Below are 27,915 nucleotides of genomic sequence, written 5' to 3' on the forward strand. Positions count from 1 at the left end.
GTAGCATGGCCACCTGCACCCAGAGGAACACAGCTTTGTGTTTTTTTACAATTGGCTGGTTCAATGTTGGTGTTTTTTCCTGGGGCAAACCCCACCTTCACCGAAACGTGACCTGTGAGGCATCCCTCACTCAGAACAGCAGCAGCATCTGCACTGTTTGCTGGGGGGTGGCGAACCCTTTCTTCCTCTCTACACGCACTGTACCTTTTGTGGTCATACACGGCTTGTAAGAAGCTTTTAAGCTGATGAAATCCATCTTGGCCAGCATGCTGTGGTCAACCCTGGCTAACAGGCCCGAGGCACCGGCCCGGATGAAGGCGCCCCCCCTCAGAGAGCAGGGAGCTGAGTACGGCACGCAGGGCCCCGGACAAGCTCCTCTAGCGCCCAGGACAGCGTGCCAGGGCCACGCGCCCCGCGCTGCAGCGCTGTGCTGCACCAGCCCAAGATGGCCGCCAGCGAGCGGCGGGGGCGGCCGGCGGGAGGCCGCGTCACGTGTTGGTGGCGGACGGCGCATGCGCGCTGGGGGCGGCGCTGACAGGGGGCTGCATGGTGCCCGCCGCCTCTCCGCCGCCGGTGCGCTGAGGCCGCGCCGGGGGAGCCGGCGGCGGTGGCTGCCTGGATGGTGGGGTAGGTCCCGCATTGCCGGCTCCCCAGTATGGCGAGCTACCTGCCCCCCTGCGTGATAGACGGAGGCACTGGGTGAGTGCGGGGAGGAGGGGGGGACCGGCGCTGCCAGTCCCCGCTCTGGGGGGAGGGGGGTGATTCCACCGTGCCGGCGCCCCTCAGCCGCCTCCCGCAACGGGGAGTCCCTGTCCCTTTCACGGGGCCGGGCTCCTGCCGCGTGTCCCGGTCCCCTCTCGGCCTGTCCTCCGCCGACCACCCTCCTCCTCCTGCCCTTCCTCCCTGCTGGGAGCCTGGAGCGGGACAGCCCCGCCGTGCCCTCCGGGGATGGTGTGTTTCCATGCCCTCTTTCCTCTTCCCGGGTCCGATTTTTGTTCCCTGTTCTCTGCCTTTAAACTATTGCATGACTAAAATGCTCAAATTGTCCATGGCTTATTTCAATTGACTGCCTGGAGAGAGGGGACACGCTGGCTTTGCCCGGCAGCCACGGACGGGCGCTGACTCCGGCCCAGGGGCAGGTGAGGGGCGATCGCTGGGCTGCGGCGTCTCCTTCGCGCGCAGCTGCGGGACCGCAGCGGCCTTGCCCGGCTGCATCTGCCCGTGCCTCTAAATGGCACGTATTTGAACCTTTCCAGGTATTTCCTCCGGCCAGCAATGAGACGGCAGCTGGCTGTTTTATACTACTGGTGTTTTCTTGGTCGTTAGGTTATCACTTCTCTAACTTTGTCAGATTAGTGTGAGATTTATTCTACCTTTAGCCAAACCACAAGTTTTGTAACTCAAGTTTCTGAGGACTAAAATGAATCTAAATTGCAGGAGATGTGCTCAGGAGGTGTTTCAGGAGCAGGTAGGTCTTTTGTACTGGTCTGTGGCTGGAGGAGACCCATTCATCATCCAACAGACCAGTTCTGCTATGCCTCAGGAGTGGGAGGTGTCAGAGGGAGCTGTAATGAAGGTGATACTGAATATGTGGTGTGCTCTTGCTAATATCTTTCCTTTGGCCTGACAGTTATGGACAGCTCTGAGGAGGTACTGGTCCATGAGTGACTATTCAGCCAATAACTTTACTTGTCAGGCTGTGCCTCAGCGTCACTGATTGCATCAATTTATTGCAATAAAAATAGACCTTTCCTCTGCAGAGAATTTGCAGTATTATTTTCATTTATTCAATGCTTGGAAAATTGCCTTTCAAACTTCCAAACTCAGGCTTCTTAAAAAAAAACAAACCCCAGACAAACAAAAAACCCAAACCCCTAGATAACCAGGGGAAGCACTTTCTAATGATGTGGTGTCACACTGCCTTCTCCTGAGAAAGAGTTTCATATTTTGAAATATGTCTCTATTCAACTGTTACAAAACTTTCAGAAGTCTCTTGTCCTGTTTCTGTTTATACCTTATCTTAACAGAAATCAGCTGTGTCCCCTCAGTGGAGAATGCTGGAGCCCACAGCTGGAAACTTTGGGAGTAAATGGAGACTGGGTTGCACCTTGCATGTCATTCTGCCTGTGTATTAGATACTCCTTGGTAGTTCCCCAGAGTCCTTCCATTTATTTGCTAAAGATATTTTAAATATCTCTTCTCCACAGAAATGTTGGTGTTACAGGAATATTACTTGATAGTTCTGAAGAGTTTTTCAAGGGGAGAAATGTGAGCTCTATCCCATTAGGCATCCTAAAGGACCTGTGCGGATCCTTTAAAAAGGCTACAGTATAAACTACAAAATCCAGAAGATGCATTGGATGCAATGTCTGTCTCTTGCAGGAGACCTCCTTTGCTCTCAGTTTGTGAAATGATTCCAGCGTTGCACTAGCAATAGGTATTGCAGACCAACAGTTGTACAAAGTAAATAAGGACAGAAAGCAGTTTGCTCTGTCCTGTCAGAGAAATAATAAAGTAGAATTTCTAAAATCTGTTTAGCAATTGGGTGGGAAAAACTGGTGGAGCGTGCATGTGTGTGTGAGCATGTGCATCAGTTTGTTTCAGGAAGAGTTTGGATAGTTGGATGTGACTTTGGGTTTCCATGCCTCTAAATTATCTTAAGTCATGGGCGACAACATGGTGTCTCTGCTGGTGGGACTGCTGCTTGGCTTCGCTGCAGGGCACTGAAATGTGGAAGACTTTTCAGCAATGAGATTATTGAATTTGAAATAAGTAATCTTGCAGAATTCAAGAAGAAATAGGAGCGTGAACCAAAGCAGCCAGAAGAGGTAGCTTGCTTGACTCATTGATACGCAGTCTCTGGAATTTTCCTCCGTGTGGGCTGAAAACCTTCTTATTGTTAGAATGGATCTACTTTGGGTTACAAGCTTCAAACAATTCATTCAAATTATTAATGAAAAGTCTTTCAGATGAAAAACTTGGAAGAGTGTAGCGGAAAGGAAAAGGTATATGCAGTCATGTGCTGTGGAACATTATGGATATAAAACTTTTCTATTTGCATCTCTGGTACTGAATGAGGTGCTTTGTCCAGGCACTAATCCCTGTTCTTTTCGTGTAAGGGGATTTAAGAAGTTTCTTGTTTTGCATGTAAGGAGCCTGGTTTATTTTACTGTTGTTTGCAGCCATAGTCCTCAGTCCTGTAAAATGCTGGAATTTCTCAAAAAAAGTAACAACAGGTGTATAGAAAATAGCTACATGCTTTCAGTGAGAAACATATTGTCAGAGCAGGACAGGACAATGTTCCTTTTCTCTATTGGACAGGTGACTTGAACTTTCTTTGTAAATAAAGAGTGAACAGTTTATGGCAAATTTGGAGAAAGTGGTAATGCTATCTTTTTTGTTAGTATTTGCAAATGACTTGTCCTACTTTAGTTCTGATGCATGACGTCTTAATTTTCTTTGCATGAGATTTTCCTCGTGGTCAGTTTACACATTGCGATCGGTCCTTTTGTGGAGAAGGGTGTGCTATTTTTAGTTTCTTAGGGCTACCAGGCCTTTATGGTGTTGCTGTTTTAAGTAACTTTAAACTTCATAACTAGTTTTATTAACTGGCATTTAGCTGTGGACATCAGAATGCTAGTAGGTGGGTGTGTGAAACAAAGATGTCTTAAAATACCTCTCTCCTCTTCAGTGTGTGTTTTTGCAGACACTGAGGAATACTTCTATTTTGGGTGTATCTTATTGATGTCATTCCATTTTTCTTTCAGTAAAGAAATATTACTTTGGCAAAGTCTTACTGATGAGATTAGAGGTAAATACTTGATTTTTGGGAGAAGTTTAAGGTGTTTTTTGTTGTTGTTGCTGGACTATTGAAGATAGCTGGAACCCCAGAACATGTTATGTTTTCCCCCTTTTACTATATTTCTGATGCTAAAGGAGTTGCTGTAGCCAAGTATTACCTCTGCTCTTTACATGTGAGACTTGTGAACAGGCATTACTGTAATTGCTGTTCTGGGTCTGAGGAGCCCGACTTAATTAGCTGTTGTTTATAATCACAGGCTTCAGTCCTGTAAAGTGCTAAATCCTCAAAAAGACAAAAAAAGCATTGGCTCTAATGTACACTTTATACTTATAGTGCCTGCTGGTGCTCTTGGGTAGATTGTGCAGAAATAGTAGATTTCTTCCTGTTTGATATTTCCCCCTTCATTCCTTCCTTCTTCATTCCCATTCCTTCATCACATCGTCTTCCGTTTCTAAAGTCCCTTTCCACATCTTTATGAAGACTTTGTGTTGCAAGTTCCTCAGGCATATTGTAATAATTTTGATACTACAGTCTATTTATGGCAGCATGGCATCACAGGTGTTCTGGCAGTAATAACTGTTAGTTATTTAGCATCTTAGCTGTCACAGACAGCGCTGTTTACAGAGGGTATTTTTGTTTGTTTACAGGACTTTCTTAAAACACTTTGCTGTTTTCAATCACTTCCTATCTTTTCAGAGCTTTTTTTTTTTGTGGAGGTAACACATTGTTTTAAAGATCTGGACCAAAAAGCAAGGAGATGCTAAAATGTTCACAGCTGGGCCTTGGTCTTTTGCATACTTGTCCAGAGAAAAATTGAATGTCTTGTATTTTGAGATGGATAAAGCAACTGCCTGAGTTTGTGATTTTAAAATCCCTAACTTATGTTGTTCTCATGCTTTAGTAAGAATTTTCCAAAATATATATCTCTGTTCTTTGCAGTCATTTTTCTATGTATGTTTTTCTATCTTTCCTTGGAGACCTCAGAAGAGAAAAGTGTTAGGATGACCATTTCTTGTGCAAAAACTAGTCTGATTTGTGTAATAACTGATCACCTGGGAAAAATGGTATGTAGGAGACAACACTATTTTTAGAAACTGCTTGTTTCAACAATATATAATTTCCAGTGTTTTTTATTTTTTTTAAATGAGTAGTCCCTCCAAACCCCCTTGCGTGAAATAGCCTTAGTCTATTGGATCAGTTTTCTACTAATCTTTAATGCAGCCTCCAGTGTCCTATATTTTGGAGAGTTTCCAGTAGGTTCCTATCTCGCTGGCAATAAATCTGCTACTTTAAATGAAATTAAGTTGGAATACTGATTATCTACACATTCCCTAAAGCTGTCTCTAATTTGCAGATCACAAGGCATTGCATTGCCATTAGTCTGCTAGGCTGTAACCCAGGAGAAAGAAAACCATGTTTTAGATACTTAAATATTCATTGGAGGAGGGACTGGAGACCAGCTAACCTCTCTAACTGTTTAAGTCCAGAGTCTTTCAGGGCAATGAATATTTAAATATCTTGTATAAAAGGGAACAATCTCTGTAGGAGGTCCTAGAAGTGGGTCACTTCAGTGTACTCTTGGGTATGGCTCTGGAAGGTGGAATACGTTTGTGTCCTGCTGGGCAGAAGAAATATCTGGGACCAAGTCTGCCATGGCCTGAATGAGCAGGCTGCTGAATAAGAAGGGGCAGCACAACTGCAGTGTCTCTCTTCCTCAGTGGTTTTGAGAGTAGTTTGAGTTACCCTTCCATTTGGTTTTGTCAAAACACCTGAAATATGGCTGCTTGTTCGAGTCTGTCTCTTGTTTGATCCTAAATAGATATTTTTTTAACAGTATTTTTTTTACTTCCTTGCTTCAGCATTGAACTGGGAATTTAGTTGTTCTCATAGTTCTAGTATTTATCCTTCATGGATTAATGGCATGCAAAAGAAATCTTTCCAGACATTATCTCCTGTGAGATGTGTTCTTTGAAGAGAACTATTTTTCACTGATACTGAGAAATAAGCTTATCCTGTAGTTTTAACTGTAGTTAATTCAGCTACTGTAAAAAAAAAAAAAAAAATTCAATGAAATATTGAGCTATAGGCTTTCGGTAACATTGTAAGTTGTTCTAGTAGGGGGTTCTGGTTCCTACTTGAAGGGGAAGGTAAAGCTATTGCAGACTGATAGCCCAAGTTGACTTTTAGAGAGTGTTTTCTTTTTAATACTGTCAGTGGGTGTGAGTTTAGCATGTGGGGGTGGGGGCGATGGGAAACTGAATTTACCTCTCAGCAAGAGTTTAGTTTAAGAAATGAGTTGTGGTTATACTGCAGGAACCTTTTAATTTTATATATACATATATATATGTATATGCACACACATATATAAAAACTGTATAAAAAGTAGATATACATACTTACATGCTTAGTTATATGCATGTATATGTAGATATTGACTTTGGTTTTTGTCGCTGGGGCTTGAAAGGCTGTTTTCATGAGGTTGCTGCCTGCCATTTCTAAGTCTTAGAGCTAGGTTTCTTGAATCCAAAAATGGTTTCCTTGGTCCTCACTATGTGCTTTTGAGCAAAACCCATTTCAGAGAGAGAAACAAAGAGGAACTATCCTGTAATGCTTCTTAAATCATGGTGTAACTCCTGTTTTGCTTGTTATGTTTTAACAATATTCCCTAGGTAGGCCTCATTCTAAAATGTGAAGAAACTATGCAATAATAATCATAAAAAGAACTCTTACTAGTAATGGCCTTCTTTACAAATATGTCCTGATTATATTTTTTTGAGAGCCACAGAAAGTATGCGTAAACATTTTGGATTAGACTGAAAGCATATACCCATATAACGATTAAAAATACAACAAACCCTTGCCCTCAGAACACAGCCCATGTCTTTTTAGCCTTGGGGAAATTGGCTTTTTTAACTATTATTTGAAGTCTGCTGAAGCTATAGCTTTGAAGAGATGCTGAAAATATATTTAAATTCCAAGGTCATTGCTAATTCAGTTTTTATTTAATTCCTTTATCTAAGCAAACTGACTCTTAATGAGTGTTTTTATACCAAATACTTCATAAAGAGGAACTTACTGTTTAAGCTGTTAATGAAGAAGCGATCCTCTGCTTTGGCGTCGGCATAATATTGTTTGCAAATATTGAGAATAGGCTGTAGACAAAGACCATAAATTCACTTTAGGACATAGATTGTGATTGGTCTCATTTAAGAATGTCATGGTAAAATGGATGTGAGTAATGCTGGTTTCTCCTAAAATCATGCTATTATTGTACTTCTAGTCCAATCTAATGACAGTATTAGAGAAAAACTTTAGTCTCTGCAACCATTCAATATTTTTTTTTTCATTTTTTTTAAAACTGATTCTGGATCTGCACAACCCCCGCCCCACCCTCCCTGAGATTAGAGCTGTTTTTCATAGTCTGGGATGTTAATTATTTCTATTTGCTAAAGACCTGAACTAGCTTGCAGCCAGTAACACCATACACAGATTTTAGGTTTTGTGTAGAAATTCCTTTGTTTTTTTTTTTCTCCGAGACACCAGTTTCTTTTTTCTCTTGATCCTTTATTTGTTAAAATAGGTATTATATGTATATTGAAAGGGACGGACAATGCTTCATACCATCTGTTTGAACATGGTTTGTACTGAAGACATGCTTCTTTTTTTTCTGTGTTTGACAATACTAAATACGCAAAGTCTAATGACATCTTTGGTCATGGTAGCTTTCTGAAAGGTAAGATCTGCACAGCCCTTTTTTTACCCATGTGGCCTATCCATCTTTTGTCATAGCTGGTCAACAAGATGGAGAAGGAAGAGCTGAGTTTTCACATTTTGTAGTTTGGAAAAAATGCTACCAACATTTGTAAGCTGAAGGTATCTGGAAAGAAAAAAACCCAAACCTAAAATATTTACCACTTCTGGGTTTTCTTCTCAGCAGGATGGCACTTTGAAAGCATAAACTAGAAAGTGTACACATGGTATGCAGTTGTTTGGCCTTCACTTTAAGAATTGTAGTGAATTGAAAGTATTTTTTCTTTTTTTACACCTAAGTGCGTTTAATGACCTTGTGATCGTTCTTTTCCTAGGTATACGAAACTTGGCTATGCAGGAAATACAGAACCCCAGTTCATTATCCCATCATGTAAGTAATTTTTTCTCCTTCCAAATTCTAATATACACTGCTATTACTGAGCAGTTTCATGAGTAAATGGCTTGCTTTCCAACTCCCAACTCTGCCTTCACAGTCTCCTGTCCATCTGGGAAGCGATATTCATTGTGTTAGCATCTTTGGCTGGAGTGTAGCTAAACAGAACTCCATGTTTGCAGTTAGCTAGGACTGTTGCTCATTAAATCAGCTCTTGGTTGCTATGACAAAGATGAAGAGAACTCCAGTCCAATTTCCTTTTTATCTCCATTATTTTTCTGCCAGGACTCTTGAGTAGACAAAATGCAATTTACCTCCTGTCTACCTGACACCATGGTTACTGCCCGGATAATCTGGGGAAGGCTTCCAATCAAATTAAGTACTAAAGTGCAGGTGGTGTCTGCCTTATTTACATTGTCTGGGACTGTAGACAGTTTAATATTCAAAAAACTTGCTTCTATTAGAAAATGTTCTTTTTGGTTGTATGTTTACTAATTAAATTGGTTTTGCCCATTTAACATACTTTTGTTGAGCAGATTTACTCTTAATTTATTTGTATGTTAAACTTGTTTAAAATGTTATACCTTTCTGGTGTTGATTTTTAATTGTCGTCTTAATAGTTCATCTCAAATGCTATATATGTTTATAAATAGTAGCACTGACTACTTATTTATGCCTATAATGGCATCTATTATCTCGTGGTTATCTCCAATTATGTTAAACATTGCCTTTTACTTTTTGTCAACTTTGTCAATTAACTACTTATTAATGCATCTAGCCTGCCTTGTAGCTACTCACAGTAGAAGGTATAAAGGTAAAGAAATAATGAAGGTAATTGGGCCAAGAGGTGGAGGGGGACATGCTCTTTGCCAGATGTAGCTGCAGTACTGGTTATAGTCTAACTATTTTAAGTATTGTGAAAAAACTCAAAGTACTGGTAAAGATTTAAACATCTTGCATTAAAGAAGTGTGATAGCAAGAGTTTCCTGTGAATTTATTATAAATCTTGTTTTATAAAACTTGTTGGGACTTAGATGTGTTTCCAAAAGAATTGTTTGCCTATCAGTAAATTTTCGTGCTGATAGTGTTTGGCACATTTGTGGATGATGCCTGTCTACTCTGCACTTCCTACTGTATGTTATTTAGATCCTGATTATGATCTATTAAAAGAAAACTGTAAATAAATAAGGTTATGTTTTAAGAGTACTTTATTCCATTTTTATTTATAGCTTGCCCCAGATTTGTTTTTTGCTGCCTCATCTTCTTGCCTATAGCAGCCATCATCTAATAATTTTAGTGATAGTTGCAGCCCGCTAATGGGAAGCGCGAGTGTCTCCAAAGACGTCTCTGTAGCACTGCAAATTTTTTTTCTCCCCTCCCCCCTTCCTCCTTCTCACCAATGGGGATAATGACTCCAATACTTATTTCTGAAGTACATAGTTTATTTTCTTCTCCTCCTGTGTTCTTTCTCTTAATTCCCAGAGTTGAAACTCAGAAAATCATGTTGCTTACTGGTGTAAAGAGTATCTCTGGTGGAATGCTGTACTTGTGCAGGGTTAGTGACTGCTGTGGTCTGTAACAGAGCACATTTTTAAGCTTTTCTGAGTTATGATTTACACTGAGGGATGGATGACCAGAATCCTGTGTGATGCAGTGAGAATGAACTCTGCTGTATCGGCTTGTCAATAAGTCACATAACTTCTGCTTTCTGGAAACTATGCTTCCTATATCCCAGTATTTATTTCTAGAAAAGAATCCATAAGTGAATAAATATTCATGGCTTGGTATTTAGCGGTTTTAATTTTGTTTTTATTTGTTTGGGTTTTATTTTAAGGTATTGCAATCCGAGAATCAGCCAAAGTAGGTGACCAGGCTCAGAGGAGGGTAATGAAAGGTGTTGATGATCTGGACTTTTTCATAGGAGACGAAGCCATAGATAAACCTACCTATGCTACAAAGGTAAGCACTGAGTATTTTTAAGAGGTCTTTCTGAAGCTTTATGTTTTAATTATTATTTAATGTTCTGATCCTTTTTGGTAGCCATTTAAAACACACATTTCCCCTTTATAAAGTGTTTTTGTTACTTTTTAAAAACTGCATGATTTCATCATGGCTTTACCTTTTTTTAAATGTGTGTTTTACTAGTGCTGTCCTGTGTGATTGGTGCTTGAACGTTTTTGTAAATATTCGTTGATACAGAATCACAGAACGGCAGGGGTTGGAAGGGACCTCTGGAGATCATCTCGTCCAACCCCCCTGCTTGAGCAGGCAAACCCAGAGCAGGGAGCACAGGGACGTGTCCAGGCAGGGTGTGAATGTCTCCAGGGAAGGGACTCCACAGCCTCCCTGGGCAGCCTGTGCCACTGCTCTGGCACCTGCACAGGAAAGAAGTTTTTTCTCATATCGAGGTGGAATGTCCTGTGTCCAACTTGTGCCCACTGGCCCATGTCCTGTTATTGGGCACTAACGAAAAGAGCCTGGTCCCATCATCCTGACACCCACCCTTCAGATATTTATAGGTATTGATGAAATCCCGCCTCAGTCTTCTCCAGGCTAAACAAACCCAAGTCTCTCAACCTTTCCTCATATGGGAGATGGTCCGGCCCCCTGATCATCTTGGTAGCTCTCAGCTGGTTTCTTCGAGCAGTTCTCTGTCCTTCTTAAGCTGGGGGGCCCAGAACTGGACACAGGACTCCAAATGTGGTCTCACCAGGGCAGAGTAGAGGGGGATGATAACCTCATTTGCGTGACCTGCTGGCCACACTCCTTTTAATGCACTCCAGGATACTGTTGGCCTCCTTGGCCACGAGGGCACGGTGCTGGCTCACGGTCACCTCGCTGCCCACCAGTGATCCCAGGGCCTTCTCAGCAGAGCCGCTTTCCAGTAGTTCAGCCCCCAGCCTGTGCTGGTGCATGGGGTTGTTCCTCCTGAGGTGCAGAACCTTGCGCTTTGTCTTGTTGAATTTCATCAGGTTACCCTCGGCCTGGCAACAGTGCAGCTATTCAGTTTTCAAAATGATTAGGTATTAAAATAGTCATAAACACTGAGTATTTCACTTCTTGCTAAAAGTGTATCCTCATAACATGGCACGTGAACTGGGGAACGTGTTGAATACTTTTGCTTCAGGGCATGTCACAACTGTTTTGTGGAGGGCTGTCTTCAGTGCTGCTTTTCTGTGAATCATATTTTCCATACCCTAGTAGAGGACTTCTTGTACTTACAAAATGTTACCAGCTTATGAATTATGTGGGGGAAAAAAACCCATATTTTATACATCCTACTATATTACTTAAATGTCAACTGTGTTCTTAACATTGAACAAAATGTAAACATCATCCCCACCAGAATTTTGGTTGAAAAATATATAGCCTATATGGTCTTTATTTCTTTTCATAGGTTGGAAGGCATACTGAAGCCAAGTATGATTCTCAACTTTAAGTTTTAAAATTGATACAAAAAGAGATTAAAACACCGTGCTGCAGTAGAGCAATAGCAGTGTTAGGAATAGAGTATAGATTCTGGCTTCCAGTCCTGCAAGATAGAATTACAAGTTGAAGTACCTGGGAGCAGGAGATAACTTCAAATAGTGCCTCTAAATTAAAATTAGAATGGAGGATTTGATAAGGTAACTGTGAGTTGAGCTGTTCCCATTCTCACAGAAGATGTAATGGTTTGGGGACTTAGGCTGTTCCTATTCTGGGTTTGTTTATCCTTGGATCATCTAGAGTATTGGCCGAGTTTTTTTTGCTTCAGTGGCCTATACGACATGGTATTGTTGAAGACTGGGACCTCATGGAGAGATTCATGGAGCAGGTCATTTTTAAATACCTACGAGCTGAACCTGAGGATCACTATTTTTTAATGGTGAGTTAATGAGACTAGGTAAGAAAATATTTTTGTAAGAGGAAAGCTAAATAATGTTCCAAGCACAAGTAGTTCTGCTGGAGGATTTTTCTCTGTATCTGTCTTTTAATTTCTTCAGCAACCGCAGGGAGGGGGGGAGGAGAAGAAGGAAGAAAGTAATCTGTAAAGTTGCATTATAACTAAATTCTGTTAATTTTGTGATGCAGGCTACTGCAGATTGGATTTTGTTTTTGAAAAGCTTCAATCATGTTTAAACTAAATTCTGTTTGACATTTTCTATTTTGAATGCACTGAGAATTTTAGAAGTTTGATTGCCGTATGGAGCTAATCAATGCATGAACTGTTAGGGCTCTGAGGTGCTTTATCAAAACTTTTCTTATTATTTTTGCAGACAGAGCCTCCGCTGAACACACCAGAAAACAGAGAGTATCTTGCAGAAATCATGTTTGAATCATTTAACATACCAGGACTTTACATTGCTGTTCAGGTGAATAGAGTGAATATATACTTCTAAAGTACAGTATAGCTGCAGTATGTGTAGTCTTCTGTATGCACGTCTAAAATGTTTGAAACAGTATTTTCTGAGATTGTACATTAACACACTCTGCCTGCTTCTAAATATAAACTCTTTCTCATGTAGGCAGTGTTGGCCTTAGCTGCATCTTGGACGTCACGGCAGGTTGGAGAACGTACTTTGACTGGAATTGTCATCGATAGTGGTGATGGAGTGACCCATGTAATTCCTGTGGTACGTAGTGGGATGCAGTTGAAATTATCTGGGGTTTTGGACAAGTGCAGGGTTTCCTTACTCTAGGTTTAAATAAGTGTCAAACTAAATTTTGTTTTTAAATTTTTAGTGTTGCTTGGTTGTTTGGATTTTTTTCTCCCTTATGATTGTTTTGAAAAGTGTGTGTTTTATTATGCGAACTTTTTATGCAATTAATTTAGCTTGCAGACTATAGGAAGTTCACAGTAAGGAATTGTCAGACCATCTTTTAAAGGCTATTTCTGAGTAAAACTTTGCCTGTTATTGTGATGCCTCAGTTCTGTTTTAATATTAATGCTTATAATGGTTTTTGATCTCCTGCATGCCACCAATGTCTGAACTTTTTTTGATGTCCTGCATTTTGATTGTTTAATATAGCTGACAGCATGTGCTTTTAATATAATTTTATTGTATTTTAGAAGTTAGTGAACTCTGCTTGTGTGGAAACAACAATCTTGTATAAATAAATGCATGTTCGTACATGGTCCATCTCAAATGGCTTAATTATGTTAGGATGTTAAAAATATAGAATTATCTGTGCAATACTGACATCTGTTCCACTGATGTAATTTTGTGTATTTCTGAAGCACATAGTATGCTTGAATGATTAGTTATTTTAGAAATGAAAATTTTATTCCGTTTAACTTCATCTTGCATGTTGGTGTTAACCTGGTCGTCTTGGTGTCTTCTTTGTATGGGAAATGCTGGGAAAAACCAGAATTTATCATATTAAACGCTGAGAAGTGTTTAAAAAAGGGGGGGTGGTGGTGGGGGGGGAAGAGAAGAAATAATGTTGGCTCAGCAATACTAGCATTTTCAATAAATGCATCTTGAAAAAAACTTAGCAAGTAGATTTCTTTTTTATTGTGCTTGTCATTAGATACTATTTAATTTGATTTTTCTTGTCTGAGGATTTTAATACACATTACACTTTTTCCTATTCATTTTTCACGCTCAAACAGGACATGAGTGGTCTATTTACATTATGTTTGCTTTTCAGATCATGCCTAAAAGGAACCATCTGACCAGACTTTGTCTTCTAATTGCAAGATTTTTTTGTTGATCGCTTGTGTATCTTAGACAATCAGTATCTGTTTTTATGTGGTAATCCAGGTCTTTTTATTTAAGAATAATACCTACTTTGCACTGGGTTGCACATTTTTATAGTAATTTACAGTTTTAAGATTTTACTTTTAATTAAAAATCAAAATAATTATAAAAATGGATGTTTTGCTGTTAATTATTGATACACAGTAGTTTTTCCCTAAATATTTTTTCTTCTCCTCCTACATAGGCAGAAGGCTATGTAATTGGAAGTTGCATCAAACATATTCCTATTGCAGGTAGAGATATTACTTACTTTATTCAACAACTCCTAAGGGAAAGGGAGGTGGGAATTCCTCCTGAACAATCTCTGGAGACAGCAAAAGCCATAAAGGTACACCCTTCTTTATCTTGTAATACATAAATAAAACTCTTTGAGCTAATTTTTTGGCTTTAAGAAGTTGCCGGTGGCTCTCTTGAAAATGCAAATGTAGGCAGTGTATTGTAATTATGCAAGCTTCTGGTGGTTTATCCAATCAAGTGCGGGGGAAGGAGAAAGAGGAAGAAAATCTTCATGCTAGACTGTTTGCAGTGAGTATGTTCTGCAGGTTAAGTCAGCATTTTAAGCTTTAGATTTGTTTAAAATTTGGTTTTTAATTTAATGAAAAATAAATGTATGTAATGTCAGTAGGGTGATTGTGTGGGTCTGGTCTTGCAGTGAGAGCTCGCCATTGAACTTCTTTATTGTTGCAGACCTGATGGTTGTGATGTTTTCATTTTGAGACTAATGTAGATGAGTCAGTGTGCAGTCTCATTGAAACAGCTAGGCCATGTCATTGTCTTGTAGGGCTGAGTCTTCGGTAGTCATCTGGGTGAGAAATCTGTTGAACAGCTCCATCTGTAATAATGCTCACATTTTTGTTTTCTGATTGTTATACTTGAATTCAAGGGTAGAATAATTGCTTTGACAATTTTTAATACATGGTATTTCTTAACAGGAAAAATACTGTTACATTTGTCCTGACATAGTGAAAGAATTTGCCAAGTACGATGGAGATCCTCGAAAATGGATCAAACAGTATACTGGCATCAATGCAATCAACAAAACCAAGTTTGTTATAGATGTCGGTTATGAAAGGTTCCTTGGACCTGAAATATTCTTTCATCCTGAGGTAAGAATAGGAACTAGCAATATTAAGTTACGGAAACTTTACTGTGTGAGTGAAGAGAGCGGGGGAGGGAGATACTGTCATTTTTGGTGCCAGCGCGCCATCACGTGGAAGTAAGGTATCAGTAGGTCTCCTGACTGCAAGCCATGTACGGTCTCAGATGACGTAAGCGCAGAAGAACGTGAGTAGCATTGGATTGATAATATTTTAAATCACACACTGGCTTTTCTGTACTTTCTCTGTTGATTCTGAGTCAACTTAAAAAGCATGGATGCTAAATTTGTCGTTGAGGGAAGTCCATTGAAATCTGTGGTGCTGTGGTTATAAGTAACATGTACAATTCTGGGAAACATTACAACACCTAACCTTGTCTGGTTTTTGGTAGTTCAGTTTGAGCTTCAGGATATTGCAGGAGAGGAAGGAGTCAAGTTTTAATATGTTATGGTATAGCAGAGAAGGTCCGGTCCATTTCTATGCACTCCATTAAGTTTATTGCAGGTAACCATAGGCTGTAATACTGTTAACAAATTTAATCGAGATCCCTATTAACACTGGTGAAGTGTCCCTTTGTCTACCCGCTTCCTCTTGGAAGGATATTAAAAAACCTTATTCTCTCACCTTTTGTCTAAATTCCAGCCTTAATCTGTTTGTGGTCAGTTTGTAGCCATCTGATCTTGTGCCAGCATTAAACCTCTGGGCCAAATAGTTTCTCCTCCCCGCTGTTTACCCATGTGGTCTTACAGAGAGGCATTGAATCCCACGTCAGACATCATTTTAATAGCTCTTCGTTCCGTAGTTCTTTCAAAGACTGTTAGGAACAGGATAAAAGCCTAATTTCCATTTTCTTCATTTCTTGATAGTTTCTTGGCTCTGTATTTGAGAAAAAAAAAAAAGCCTGAGCCCACTTTGTAGACAAGAAAAACAAACTAGATGATACATACTGCATCCAAAGAGAATTTCTCGCTGGACTTCATTAACTCCTCACTTCAAAGGGTATCAAGTTAGCTAGGTAAAAGCTGCCTTTGGTAAAGTTGTCTTGTAATCTTTTCCTGTTTTCAGTTTATCTCCATCTTACAAAATTTGTTCTGAATATTTCATGCTCTTGAAGTTAGGCTTTGTGGTTTGTAGTTATCCAGATCATCTCCTCGCATCTTAAACTACGTGTTTTACTTGCTATTCTCCAGCCGTATGGTATTTGCTAGCGGACTGCAATTTCACATGTCAGTTCTCTAGTCCCTTTTCTGGGAGCAATTTATACTCTGCTTTGGATGCCATAACTCTCATTTCTCCTTACTCCTTTTGCCCTGCTCTGGTATCAGTGTCTTTATGGAGGGCTCAGGAGAAGTTTTCAGGCTGTAGCTTGGTCAGATGAGAACTCTCCATGTGAGGCAACACCGCTTCTTTCTTTTCTCTTACTTTATGTGGCTTCATGTTTTAGCTTCTTGCATGATTAATTCTTACTATGGAAATTAGCTTGAATTCTTGGGGATTTTTCACATCATTCTTATGGCTCTTGATCTCCAAGCTAACTTCCTTTGCTAATTTTTCTTTCAGTTCAATGTATACTTGTTGTGTTTTGGCTTTTGTTATTCATCCAGTTCAATACTTCATCTTGTGTAGGATGTAAGTCCCAAATAGTTTCAACACCTTTGGGAAAGTGTTAAATTTATATAATAATATATCTATAATAATATATTTATATATTTATTGATAATTCATTTACTTTCTCAAAGTTTAATCTGTGAAAGGGCAAAACCTAGCCTACGAACTGGTATGTTTTTGTGTGTGTGTCTGTTGGTTTTTTTTTTAAAGCTTGTGTTAAGTTTTAAGTGGAAAATCACAATTAGTCCAAGAATGTTTTTTAGCATTAGCAACTCTCTAGTATGCATAAATGCAGAAATTTACATTAGAACTGGATTGATGCTAGCATTGATGGGGATTTACACTCAAGACATTAGAGTTTTTATGCCTTTTTGACTATTAGAGATTTTGTGTGCTTGTTAATAAAAAAAAAAGACTTCTGGGTGGGAATTCAACGTAAGTATTGTAATAGGGTTGAAATTTTTTTACCGGGGAACATCCTGATTTGCACACTGACTTTCTAAATTTCACTTAAAAGGCACGACCATGTTACACAGTATCAGTATGTTTAATACGGCAGAACTGAAACTCATGTCACATGCAGTAGTAGGCCTGTAGTACATAAATTTTAAACAGTGAATTTATGACTAAGGAAGATAATCTGAATTTCTCTGCAGAAAAAGGAATTATTGTATAGAAGTGGATTTGTTATAATGTAGAATGATTGGTGAGCAGGAGTTAATAGTGATTTTTCCCACCAGCCCACTTCAAAAATACTATTACAAAATCTCTCTACAGTCTCACTGTTTGCCTCTTTGTTTCTCTGTTGTTGGGAGGAAATACCTAATGTCTGTACTATTTCATTGTAGTTTGCTAATCCTGATTTTATGGAATCCATTTCGGATGTAGTTGATGAAGTTATACAGAACTGTCCCATTGACGTCCGGCGTCCATTATATAAGGTATGGTCTTTCTGTTGTAAGATTAACTTAATTCATTTGAGGACAAATATCAACATCATCATGAAGCATATACGTAGCTACCACTTCCCCCCGCCCCCATGAGAAACGTGAACTTTGTTTAATTTCAACTTTATCTCTATTCAAAGTGCCACTTCTGAATGAAGGGTACTTGATATTTGCCGCTTTTTATTTCTGAAAGAAGGGTTATCTGTAGCAGTAGTTTGATACACAGGTAAGTATTGTCCCTAGGGAACTGAGGCAGAGAGACGTTATTTTTATCTGATACTTGTAATGTGAATTATTGTGCAAGAAGGTCTTTGGCTTTTGCCCATTTTAAGGGTTACATCGTGGTCTCACTCCTGCTCCGCCCTCTGCTTTATGAAGCAGTGGTTTCAAATACATAGTCTTTCTATAGTCTTGTCTTATATTTTCCCACTGTCTGCAGTTTTAGCCAGGTATTAAACCCAGTATTAAAACACATGAAGACTTAAAATCTTCCAGGATCCAATAATTATGCCTGCTTAAACTTGTCCAGAGAGTACCTTCAGTCACTAATTCTTTAAGAAATGATAAGGTATGAGAGGCATAGCCTGTAGTAAGCTCTCTTTATATTGGCAGCCCATCCTATGCTTCCTGGTTGGTTTCTGCTTGTGCAGCAGCAGTGCCTTTTGGGAAATAACAGCATAAAGTAATAGCATGGAGAAGTTTGCTTGCTCGTGGAAAAGGTGGTAGTTTTCTTCACCTATTAGAATGAGCGTTAAGTTCCAACTAAGTCATATCTCAGGGTAATTTGTAACTATTAAAATTTTGCAGTCTGTTTTGCTTGTCTAGTAAACATACTCTGTAATCTGCAATGAGACATCATGCTTCAGAGCAAATCTGTGGAGCAGGTTGAAACAGGAAATTAAACTACTTAAGATCATATGTGGAGTGAATTTTGCAGTAGATGTCCTCAAGCTTAAGAATGTTGCAGAAATCTTTAGGAAACTCTTAAGTGTCTGGTTGTGCTTAGTGTCTGTGGGTTTCTTTTCCCTGAGAGACCAAAGGTGCCATAGAGCAATAGCTTCATCACTTGGTAGGATAGGGATTAGTACTGACTTCTGGAGAGTGGTATTTAAAAATTGAGGTTAAGGTACTCTCTCCTCACTGTAATCAGCAGGCAAATAACTTTCCCTTGGCTGGCTTGCCACTGACTGAGACTCGGTTTTTCCATTTTCTGTTTTTCATTATACTTGATTAATTAAAATGATGTCACACAATTACCTATTGAATGTAATGATAGATGTCAGTAGTTATTAATACTAATACTTATGTAAGCAAGGTCACTGCAAAGGGGTGAACATCTCTGTTCTCATTGCTTAAAAGAGTGTATAGGTCCAGAAATCCACTCACAGTTTCTCTTAGTTTCTGTGGTTTATCAGTTTCACTTACCCACAGTGCTGCGTGGCGGCCAGCCAAGGCCCTGTGCTTTGGAGCCGGATTTCCAACAAATATATTTGGATTCTTAGTGTTCATGCAGAAAATACCTGCAAGTACCCTTCTTGGAGACTGTGTGTGGTATGTAGCCTTTGAAGCATTGTTTCACCACCCATTTTTTGATGTCCTGTGGTATTTATCTTTTTCAGTTTTATGGCCAGTATCCATATTTCCTAATCTGATCAGCATCTCTCTTACGAGGCCAGTTATTCTACCTTATGTTGGCGTTGGGACCAGCAGGACCTTTGTGAAACTGTTGTTCCGCAGCCAGATCCCATAGCTTGTAGCTGTTCAATGCCAACCACAAACATTCTTCTACATGTGAATGAAGCCTTTTTAATTGTGTAATGGTTGCCAGCAATGCACTGTTTTTTTCTTTAAATTCCCATGATCACACTGTCTTAATGTGACTGCTTGGAAAAATTGATTTATATTCTTATTCTGTCTCTCTCTGTGTCTCTAACACAGAGTTGAGAGCTCTGCATTGCTTGGGATGAGCTGCTTTCTGCTCAAGTGGAAGAAGATAAGTAGGCCGCTGGGTTTTGGACCAGAGGACTTGCATTAAAATTTGAAGAAATAAGGTGGATTTTTTTATTTTTTTAATTTTTTTAACAAACCCAAATCTTCAGAAAGCAGAATTACATTTTAAGTGAGTGCTCAGGTGAAATTAGGGAGAGTAATTTTGGATCTTACCACACGGCTGAAATCATCTGGCATCCTTGCTATGTTGATCATTGCTGTGTGTTGAATGCCATTGAAAAATGACCCATCCTGCGTGCAGCTAGAAACACGATCGTGCTTTTACAGGGCTCCATGAGGCATTGTGTCACACTTGGCATTTTTTGGGAAGGATGGTGTATAGTTTGTCTAGCTGTATTTTTTTGAGAGTTCTTTAGCGTCTTTTTTTCTTAAAATATGTTCCACAGCCTTTCCCTATACTTGCCTCCTATTTATATACCATATAACTGATATCACAGAAATGGGAGGGAGGGAGCAGTAGCACGATGGGGACTATCATCTGCAGAAAAATGTCCTTCTCCCAGCTTTCAGGTCGCTATGAGCGTACTACTAAACACAGTATAACTAATGCACACCCAGCTTGCATCAGTGGGAAACATCTGTTCTGTGGTATACCCACAACAGATGCTAGTGTTGGAGGTTTTCAATACTAGTTGCTATTTAAAAATCTGTTTTCAACCTAGAAATGCTCTGAAACTTGTCCTAACTTTCATCAGTTTTGGGCATGAGTTTTGACACTTAAGTGTCAAAAAGAGTAGCCGAATTTAACAGTCAGCTTGTGAATATAGTTATAATAACTTGAAAGGTGGACAAAGGACTTCCAGACATTCTAAAAACTGCTTAATATTCTAATAAATCTTATTTTTTGTTGGTAACAGGTTCAGAAGCTTTCACTCTTACTCCATACTCTACTTCATATTCCTTTTTTCCCATCCAGAGTCTCTCCACAGATAATTCCTGAGTTTAGGTGGTAGCAGGAGATGAGAAGAGTATTGATAGTTCTGCAGTCTGTGCCTTGTCCCAGTAGAAAGGATAGAAGTGTAGGGTCATTGGCTGCCCCAACAATTGATTTCTTTCAACTCTGCTGTGTTTTTGGCAGAAATATATGGATGCAAGAATTTAAGATAAGTGACATCTGAAATCAGGTGAATTCTGTCACAAATATCTCTGAAACATCCTAGTCAAACATGTTTAAATGGTTGTGATCCAAATGACGACAGATCAAGTTGTAACATCCTTGACCTCAAATATTTAAGCGAGCTTCTCAAGCTAAAAACATTTCATGAGGTGGGGACTGTTGTGTATTGGCAAGTGTGGTGTTTTAGCGTAGATAAATCATCCAGGTTTTCAGTGGAAATGCAGGTGCATGGGGACATGATTTTAATGATATTGGCTCTTTTCCTTAGAGTAGATGATTTTTTAGCTGAGTGTGCAGCTGTTGTGGAAAACAGTGAACTTAAGTTTGCTATACAATTTAAGATTTGGACTAGACTTGTATCAGCATTCTCTGGGAAGGTTAAACTGTTGACTGCCCAGCTCATAATGAACCATTCTCAAAGCCTGGAGAGATCTGGTGTGCAGGAGGCTAAGGGAGTGATAAACATCCCCTTAACATCACTTTAACTTGAAATGCTGGTTAATACATTGTGTGAAAACAGCTTCACATACGCTGTGTGGTGTGTAGATGGCGCTGTCAGACTGCTGTGCGGCACCCAGCTGGACGTCTGGGAGCTGCAGGGAGAAATACAGTCTGTGGTGGTGCCCAGCTTATTTGCTGCGTCAACACTATTCTTGCCTTTCCCCTCCAAAATTGTAGGTATCCTCAAGCACAAGACCAGATAGGGTTCAACTGACTTCTGCTTCTCCATGCTTCAGCAAAATGAGATGTTTGCTATTAATTACCAAGTGCAGAGCAGGGAGGCTCTGTGGGTGAGGTTAAGGCTGGAGAGACTACCAGGTCATTAGATCTGCATCGTATTGGCACTGATGATAAGACATGGGAAAGGAAAGGTATTCCTGCTACCTCACGTGGAAGCCCCAAGTGATCAACACTGTTAGCGTAGTGCAGGAGTACTGAAGAGAAACCCTGCTTATTCCTATCACAGCTGTGATTAAATTTATAACATTACCCAAGCTAGCTGGTTTAACAGTAACTCAATACATCTGCAGTATTTTGTGGTTGCTTTTGTGTCTGAGTGCAGGCATATTTCTGCAGAACCGCATGACCATAAGTCATGCTGAAATCTTATGCTATTACTCAGACTGTTAAATGAACACTGAAATTATGATCTTCAAGAAACAGAAATTGTTTCTTCATTATTAAAAGTCTTAATGTGTTTCTCACAATAAATCTACTTCTGTGTAATATTATACATATCAAACAAGAAATATATTTCTCCTTATACTTCCCATACAACATTTGCCAATATTGCCCTGTTTTAACTAAATTAAGAGGCGTGTAGCTTAATTGATTCATTTGCTCTTGAAGGACTTGGCTTCAGCTTGTGAACCTTCTAGTTTTTACCCATAATACCCACAATTTCTGTTAACAGTCAGATATTGCTCTCATTACACTGTCTCTGGTGGTGTGGTTGTGTTACGTTAAACGACTTTAATTTAGGCTGTGATTTGGAAGGAAGGGATACTGGGATGTGTTGTTGAAGTTCATATTTACCAGGAAAGCAGTGGATGCTTATCAGTTTGGTGCTGCAAAGTCTGAAGTGTCCAGCTGGGAGTGTGCTTCTACCATATTGCAAGGTGCAGCATACAGATCACAGAATCATTAACGTTGGAAAAGACCTCTAGGATCATCAAGTCCAACCATCAACCCAACACCACCATGTCTCCTAAACCATGCCCTGAAGTGCTGCATCTACACGTTGTTTAAATAGCCCCAGGGATATGATTCAACCACCTCTCTGGGCAGCCTGTGCCAATGCCTGACCACTCTTAAAGTGAAGAAATCTTTCCTGATATTCAATCTAAACCTCCCCTGATGCAGCTTGAAGCACTTTCCTCTCGTTCTATCACTAGTGACCTGGGAGAAGAGACCAACACCCACCTCACTACAACCTCCTTTCAGATGGTTGTAGAGAGTGATAAGGTCTCAGCCTCCCCTTCTCCAGACTAAACACCCCCAGCTCCCTCAGCCGCTCCTTGTAAGACCTGCTCTCCAGACCCTTGCCCAGCTTCGTTGCCCTTCTCTGGACACACTCCAGCACCTCAGTGTCCTCCTTGTACTGAGAGGCCCAAAACTGATCCCAGGATTCGAGGTGTGGCCTCACCAGTGCCAAGTACAGGGGCACGCAGATGCACAAACCAGTTCAGCACCTTGTGTTTGGTAGCATTGAGTTCTGCAGGAGCTAACTGAACTTTTTGGAATTTTTATGTAAACTTTATTTATATAGAGATTTCTGTTATTGCAACTATGTGGTTTTGTTAGGTAGCCTCGTTTCTCCACAGCATTGCACTGTACAGGCATGGTACCAGAAAGAAACATGGTACAGAGATAAACTTGGTATCCTATGGCTCGTAAGAGAGGCAGAGGTTATGGATGAGAGGTGAGACATTTGTTGCTAGCCCTCTGAGATGACTGGTGTTCACCCCCACTAGTTTCCTTCCAGAAATAGCCTACTTTTGTTATTTACTTGTTGTGGATAGCTTTTTCAGGTGCGTGGAAGGTCTTCATCCCTCTCTTCTGAAGGAGTACATTCTTTTGAAACAAACTTTCAACCATTTAGCTATAGAAGTAAAGGTCAGTGGGAGCTTCTTTTTGTCAGATGGTATGGTACTCAGTGTTAACTGTGAAACCTGTGGCCAGCTTAGAGTTGTTAAACCAGCCGAAGTGTGTTTTGAGCAGAGTAATATCAGAAGTCTTGCTTAAAGGAATCAGCTGGAAACAGACACTTAAATCCTAGCTGCCTTGATGTCTCTTTCTGGGAGGCTAGAGAATTCCCCAGCAGACTGAGAACCTAAACATAACTAGTAAGCTTTCTGCGCAGATGTACTTAGCTTGCTTCGTTGTTATGTTTTTCATCAGGTAGTTACTGGAATTGCTGTATTGTGTTACGCTCGGTTATTCTAAGGAAGGTATTTGCTGTAGGGGGTGGTTTCTTACTTGTTTTTGGTGTGGGGTTTAGTGGTTTGGTGTTTTTTTTTTTTTTTTCCCCACCTTCATTGGGTCCTTTGTAAGTGGTGGGTGTGTTGTTTGAGGGGAATGTATGGATTATGCTTTCATTGTGAGTGCCTGGCTTCTGACCTCCTTGCAGAAGACTGACCTGCTGAGTTGTGATAACTTACTGAAGCCCATAGGTGAGCAGTCTTCTACTAGAGTTAGCGCAGATTTGGCCCAGTGTTGACAAGAAGTGCAGGAAGCAGGGGAACTGTAGCAGTATACTTATAATTTTATAATGATTGTTGGTGTCACCTAGTTACTTACATCCAAAATTCTGCTTGGCCTGGCTTGTCCAGATATGCGATATGGAGATGACTCACCTTTTCAACAATTATACCCTAGCGCTTCTGTTATCCATGACCAGTATGATTGTTAAACTTCTTTCAGTGTGTAGAGGTACTTCAATAATCATAATCTGAGGAAGGCGTAACCTCTTAGCTTCTAACCCTGGCATGAAAAAACCCCTCCCAATGTTACTGCTAGTTCTGTGGGTGCGTGAGTTGGTCTCAGATGTATTCAAACAATTATTCCTAGGTGTATTCTGAAATCTATTTTTAGTGGTAGCATTGTCCACTTCATGGAACATACCTGAAGTTTAATTTGCTTTGAATAGAATTATTGCTTTCACTGTCTTCGCCAACTTCATTATCTCCAGGTAGTATTTTCTGATGGCATCTTTTTAATTGCTATTTCATCACTCAGGTTAGTTGTTGTCTTTTTATTCCCCATTAGCAATTTTCTTCTCCCATGTGGAGCGTGTGACCACTTTGAGGCAGGGGAAGAGTTGTTCCTGTGTATGGGGGGAGCAGGGGGAATCTCCTTCCTGTTTAATTTTAGGACCAACTGTGGCTTCTAGCTCCTGCTTATACGTATGTCTCCTTTCATCTTCTCTGTCCTCTTTCATTTGGGAAATGTTTCAGTAATGTTATGGGGATGTGTGCTTTTCTTTTAAGTACACTTGCCTTGCTATGCACTCTTTTATACTGTAGATAATCTGAAGCTGTGAAGAAATGAGGTTTCCTACTGTAGTGGTTTTTGCAATGTGCAGAGATTTTTTTTTTTTTCCATGAATAAACAAACAGCTCTCTTCTCGCTTTACAAGTTACAAACAAGATTTTCCTTGTTATCTGTTGCTTGAAATCCAAGCAGTTACTTCTGTACCCTGCAAGTGTGAACACTTACTATCATGTCTTTGACTCTTCAGATCTGTGTACAGGCTTCCTGGCTGAAAAAGGTGGTTCGGGGATTCCTTCATTACGTGCACGGTCTTGGTCTCCAGTGCCGAAAACTATTACTGAGAGAAAATCCTTTGACCCTGTGTATAACGAACTCTTGATCTCGGTTGAGCTCTTTGTGGACCTCTGTCTAAGGCATATAAGTAGTTTTAGTAAGCACTGATTGGCACTTTGGTTTGCAGTTGCAGCAGTGTGTAAGGGCACTCATGCAGCTCTGTCATACAGAGGTCATTTTTCTGGCTAGGAAACGCGTTTTTGCTGCCACCACTGTTCTAGGGTTCCTGTTTTGAATCCCTCCACTTTTGAAATGACTTTTGCATTAGTCTATGACCCTGCAAAATTATCAGGATTAAAGACATGACATTCTAAACTCCCTATTTGGAATCCAAGTACAAGTCCAGGCTCAGAGGCTCTTGGTTCTGCTCTGAAAACTAAGTAATACCAGGCAAGTGGGTATAGGTAAGAAAAGTGAAGGGCATTGTATCTTTCTCTGTACTGCAGTCCTCTTCAGAGGTGTGATACCTCTTTGAAGAATCATCAGACTTGCTGGTTGCTATGTTTAGAAGTTTAGCTCTTTAAAAAAAAGTGAGTTCTAGGTAACTTTAGAGCTTTTGGAAAGACACTAACAGTAATATGATAAGGGTACAGCCTTATTTGGTATCAGGGCTGAAACTGTTCACTATGAGCATCCCTGGGAAACTTTTTGATGTAGTGTCCGCTGCCCTGCACATGTAGGGTACTAGCTCAGCATTTTAATTGAATCCTTCTCTTCTGTAATAACCTATTCGGCAAAAAACCCCTTCTTTAAAAGGAGGGGCGAAAAAGAAAGAAGGGGACCATGGAAATTGAGCAATACTTGGTGTTCTGTGTAGCTTGTAAGCTTCCTAATGATGTTAACATCCAAATAGTTACATCTGCATGTTGGCTTTTGGGAAACTTGCTTCAAGACGGATTTAAAGAATGTGTCTTTAATTTCTGCACAGAATGTGGTCCTTTCAGGAGGATCCACGATGTTCAGGGACTTTGGACGGCGACTGCAAAGGGATTTGAAGAGAGTAGTGGACGCGAGGTTGCGACTTAGTGAGGAACTCAGTGGTGGTCGGATAAAAGTAAGTAAGAATTTCAAGTGCATTGATTACACGGGTAGTGAAAGAAAGTTTAGAATTTTCACCTCACTAGTGAAAATGCAGTGTTGTAAAATGAGTAGTATATGTGCGTGGTGCTAAACATGTTGGTAGCCTTGCAAAATATGACATGTCTTTACAGGAATCTTTAAGTTGCTGTGAGCAGTCTCTAAGGGCCTTTCTGGTTTTCCTTCTAAGAGATACGTGATCTTAGCAGTAGGCAAGAGGGGTTTAACTGTGTCCCCTTTGCATACTAATTGTGGAGAGTTTTTTTGACTTGGTCTTGTAGGGAACATGGTAGACTGAATAGTAAGTGTGAGGTAGTGATGTGAATGGGAGGGGTGAAGATGTCTGGGTCTGAGCATTTACTTTGTAAGGATCTTGCCAGAAAATGTAAACCAACTAAATGCAAACTGTTTTTCTCTTAGCCCAAACCAGTTGAAGTTCAAGTGATAACACATCACATGCAGCGTTATGCAGTTTGGTTCGGAGGTTCCATGCTGGCTTCAACAGTAAGTCTTTATCAAAATAGTTCTGTTTTTTTATTGCATATTGTCTTCTGGCTATATTTGATCTGAGCACTAAGTTTTAAGCCTTCTCATTATGACAGCCTAAATTGTGTCATGTTCTGGAATTCTTACACAAACCTGCACAGGGCAAGCGGGAGCTTTACTTGAGTGAGGATATTGTGATTTGACATAATTCTGAAATATTTATGTGATGGTGGCAATATAGTCCCTTTATTCTTAAAGCTGGTGCCAGAGATTAGTTAGGACTTCAGGAATACAGGATCCAAATCAATGGTCGTAAACTCAAGAGGGAAGCAAATACAGGAAAATGCAAGCAATTCCTGTCTCCAAAATGGGATTTTGTATCACTGGGTTTAAAAGCAGTCTTCTGTCCGGACAAACCTTTCTTGATTAATTGTATTCATATACTAATATTTCTAGTTTTACTGTTTCAAAAATGTAATACCACATCATAAAGCTGAAATCTACAAAAATGTTAATGAATTAGTTTATTTGTTGGTTTTCCTGCTTGATATATTCTTACGCTTTTGAGGGGATTTGTTTTATATTTTCATAGCCAGAGTTTTTCCAAGTATGTCACACCAAGAAAGACTATGAAGAATATGGCCCTAGTATTTGTCGTCATAATCCTGTTTTTGGAGTCATGTCATAATGCTCGTCTAATGGAAACAAGATCTCTGATATCTTGCTGGTGAAGAAACTCATGTGATGCAGATGAAGGCAGCAGATACTGTAAATACTGAAGCAGGATGTGGTTATCTCTTGGAAGCGTTTGGATCACCATGGTGCACTAAAGCACAACTTACAGCCCCAAGTCATTTCAGTAAAAGCCATTTCTCTGCTGACTACTTCAAAGCCTATCCTTCTTTCTTCCTAAATGTGAGGTAATTGAAAATAGGTGAGTCTCGATTTAGGAGGTTGTGCAAATACTACTGAAACTGAATCTAGAAGAATAAGGCAGTGCTTTTACTGCTTGTGGAAAGACTTCAAGCTTTCCCGCTTGTGCCCTGATTCTGCAATCAAATCTTTAGCAATGGAGCACTAAATACCACATTGCCTTCAGGGGAGTTGGAATGGCTGCAGGTACCTGCCCAAATGGATTAGATTGCAGGATTGGGACTGTACTTTGTAAATGTAGGTTTTTCATATAATTTTGTATTTTATGATATTGGTAGGGTGAATTGATGACTAGTTCTAAGCACGAACAACTATCAATGTCATGGAGTGATGTTACGCATTTCCAGGTGTGAGGCATGTATTGGAGTTGTGCTGGTATTTTTTTTTTGGCCAAAAAAAAAAAGCGCCACGTATGCTAGAAACTGATTTGTTCTTGTTTGGATGACAAACTAAGTGATTTACAGTATTGTATGAAGCTTATTATAGCCACTGTTACTTTGTTTTGAAATTTCTGAAACTGTTTTATAGAAGATGATGTTTTGTTTTGATGTTGGTGAGTGGTGGATGACACATGGGCCTTGCACCAGTGAAATAAAAGCTGTTAACATCTTTATGAATCTTTTTTGT

At 39.9% G+C, this 27,915-nt stretch overlaps 1 protein-coding gene across 2 annotated transcripts; it reads left to right on the forward strand.

Moving 5' to 3' along the window:
* The first annotated feature begins 503 nt into the window (after window positions 1–503).
* Window positions 504–27,905, forward strand: ACTR3B (actin related protein 3B). Of its 2 annotated transcripts, none has more exons than XM_075082342.1 (12): window positions 504–699; window positions 7,888–7,943; window positions 9,781–9,905; window positions 11,701–11,811; window positions 12,203–12,298; window positions 12,452–12,559; window positions 13,872–14,015; window positions 14,620–14,793; window positions 17,241–17,333; window positions 25,721–25,846; window positions 26,290–26,373; window positions 26,948–27,905. In XM_075082342.1, exons 1-12 carry the CDS (start codon window positions 656–658, stop codon window positions 27,041–27,043), a joined length of 1,257 nt encoding a protein of 418 aa, XP_074938443.1. In that variant the 5' UTR covers window positions 504–655; the 3' UTR covers window positions 27,044–27,905. The 2 variants fall into 2 exon arrangements, with proteins under 2 accessions (XP_074938443.1, XP_074938444.1); XM_075082343.1 differs by having other exon boundaries at window positions 26,952–27,894.
* The last annotated feature ends 10 nt before the right edge of the window (window positions 27,906–27,915 follow it).

Source organism: Phalacrocorax aristotelis, chromosome 2 (assembly GCF_949628215.1).
Source record: "Phalacrocorax aristotelis chromosome 2, bGulAri2.1, whole genome shotgun sequence".
In the NCBI taxonomy this organism is placed as follows: Eukaryota; Metazoa; Chordata; class Aves; order Suliformes; family Phalacrocoracidae; genus Phalacrocorax; species Phalacrocorax aristotelis.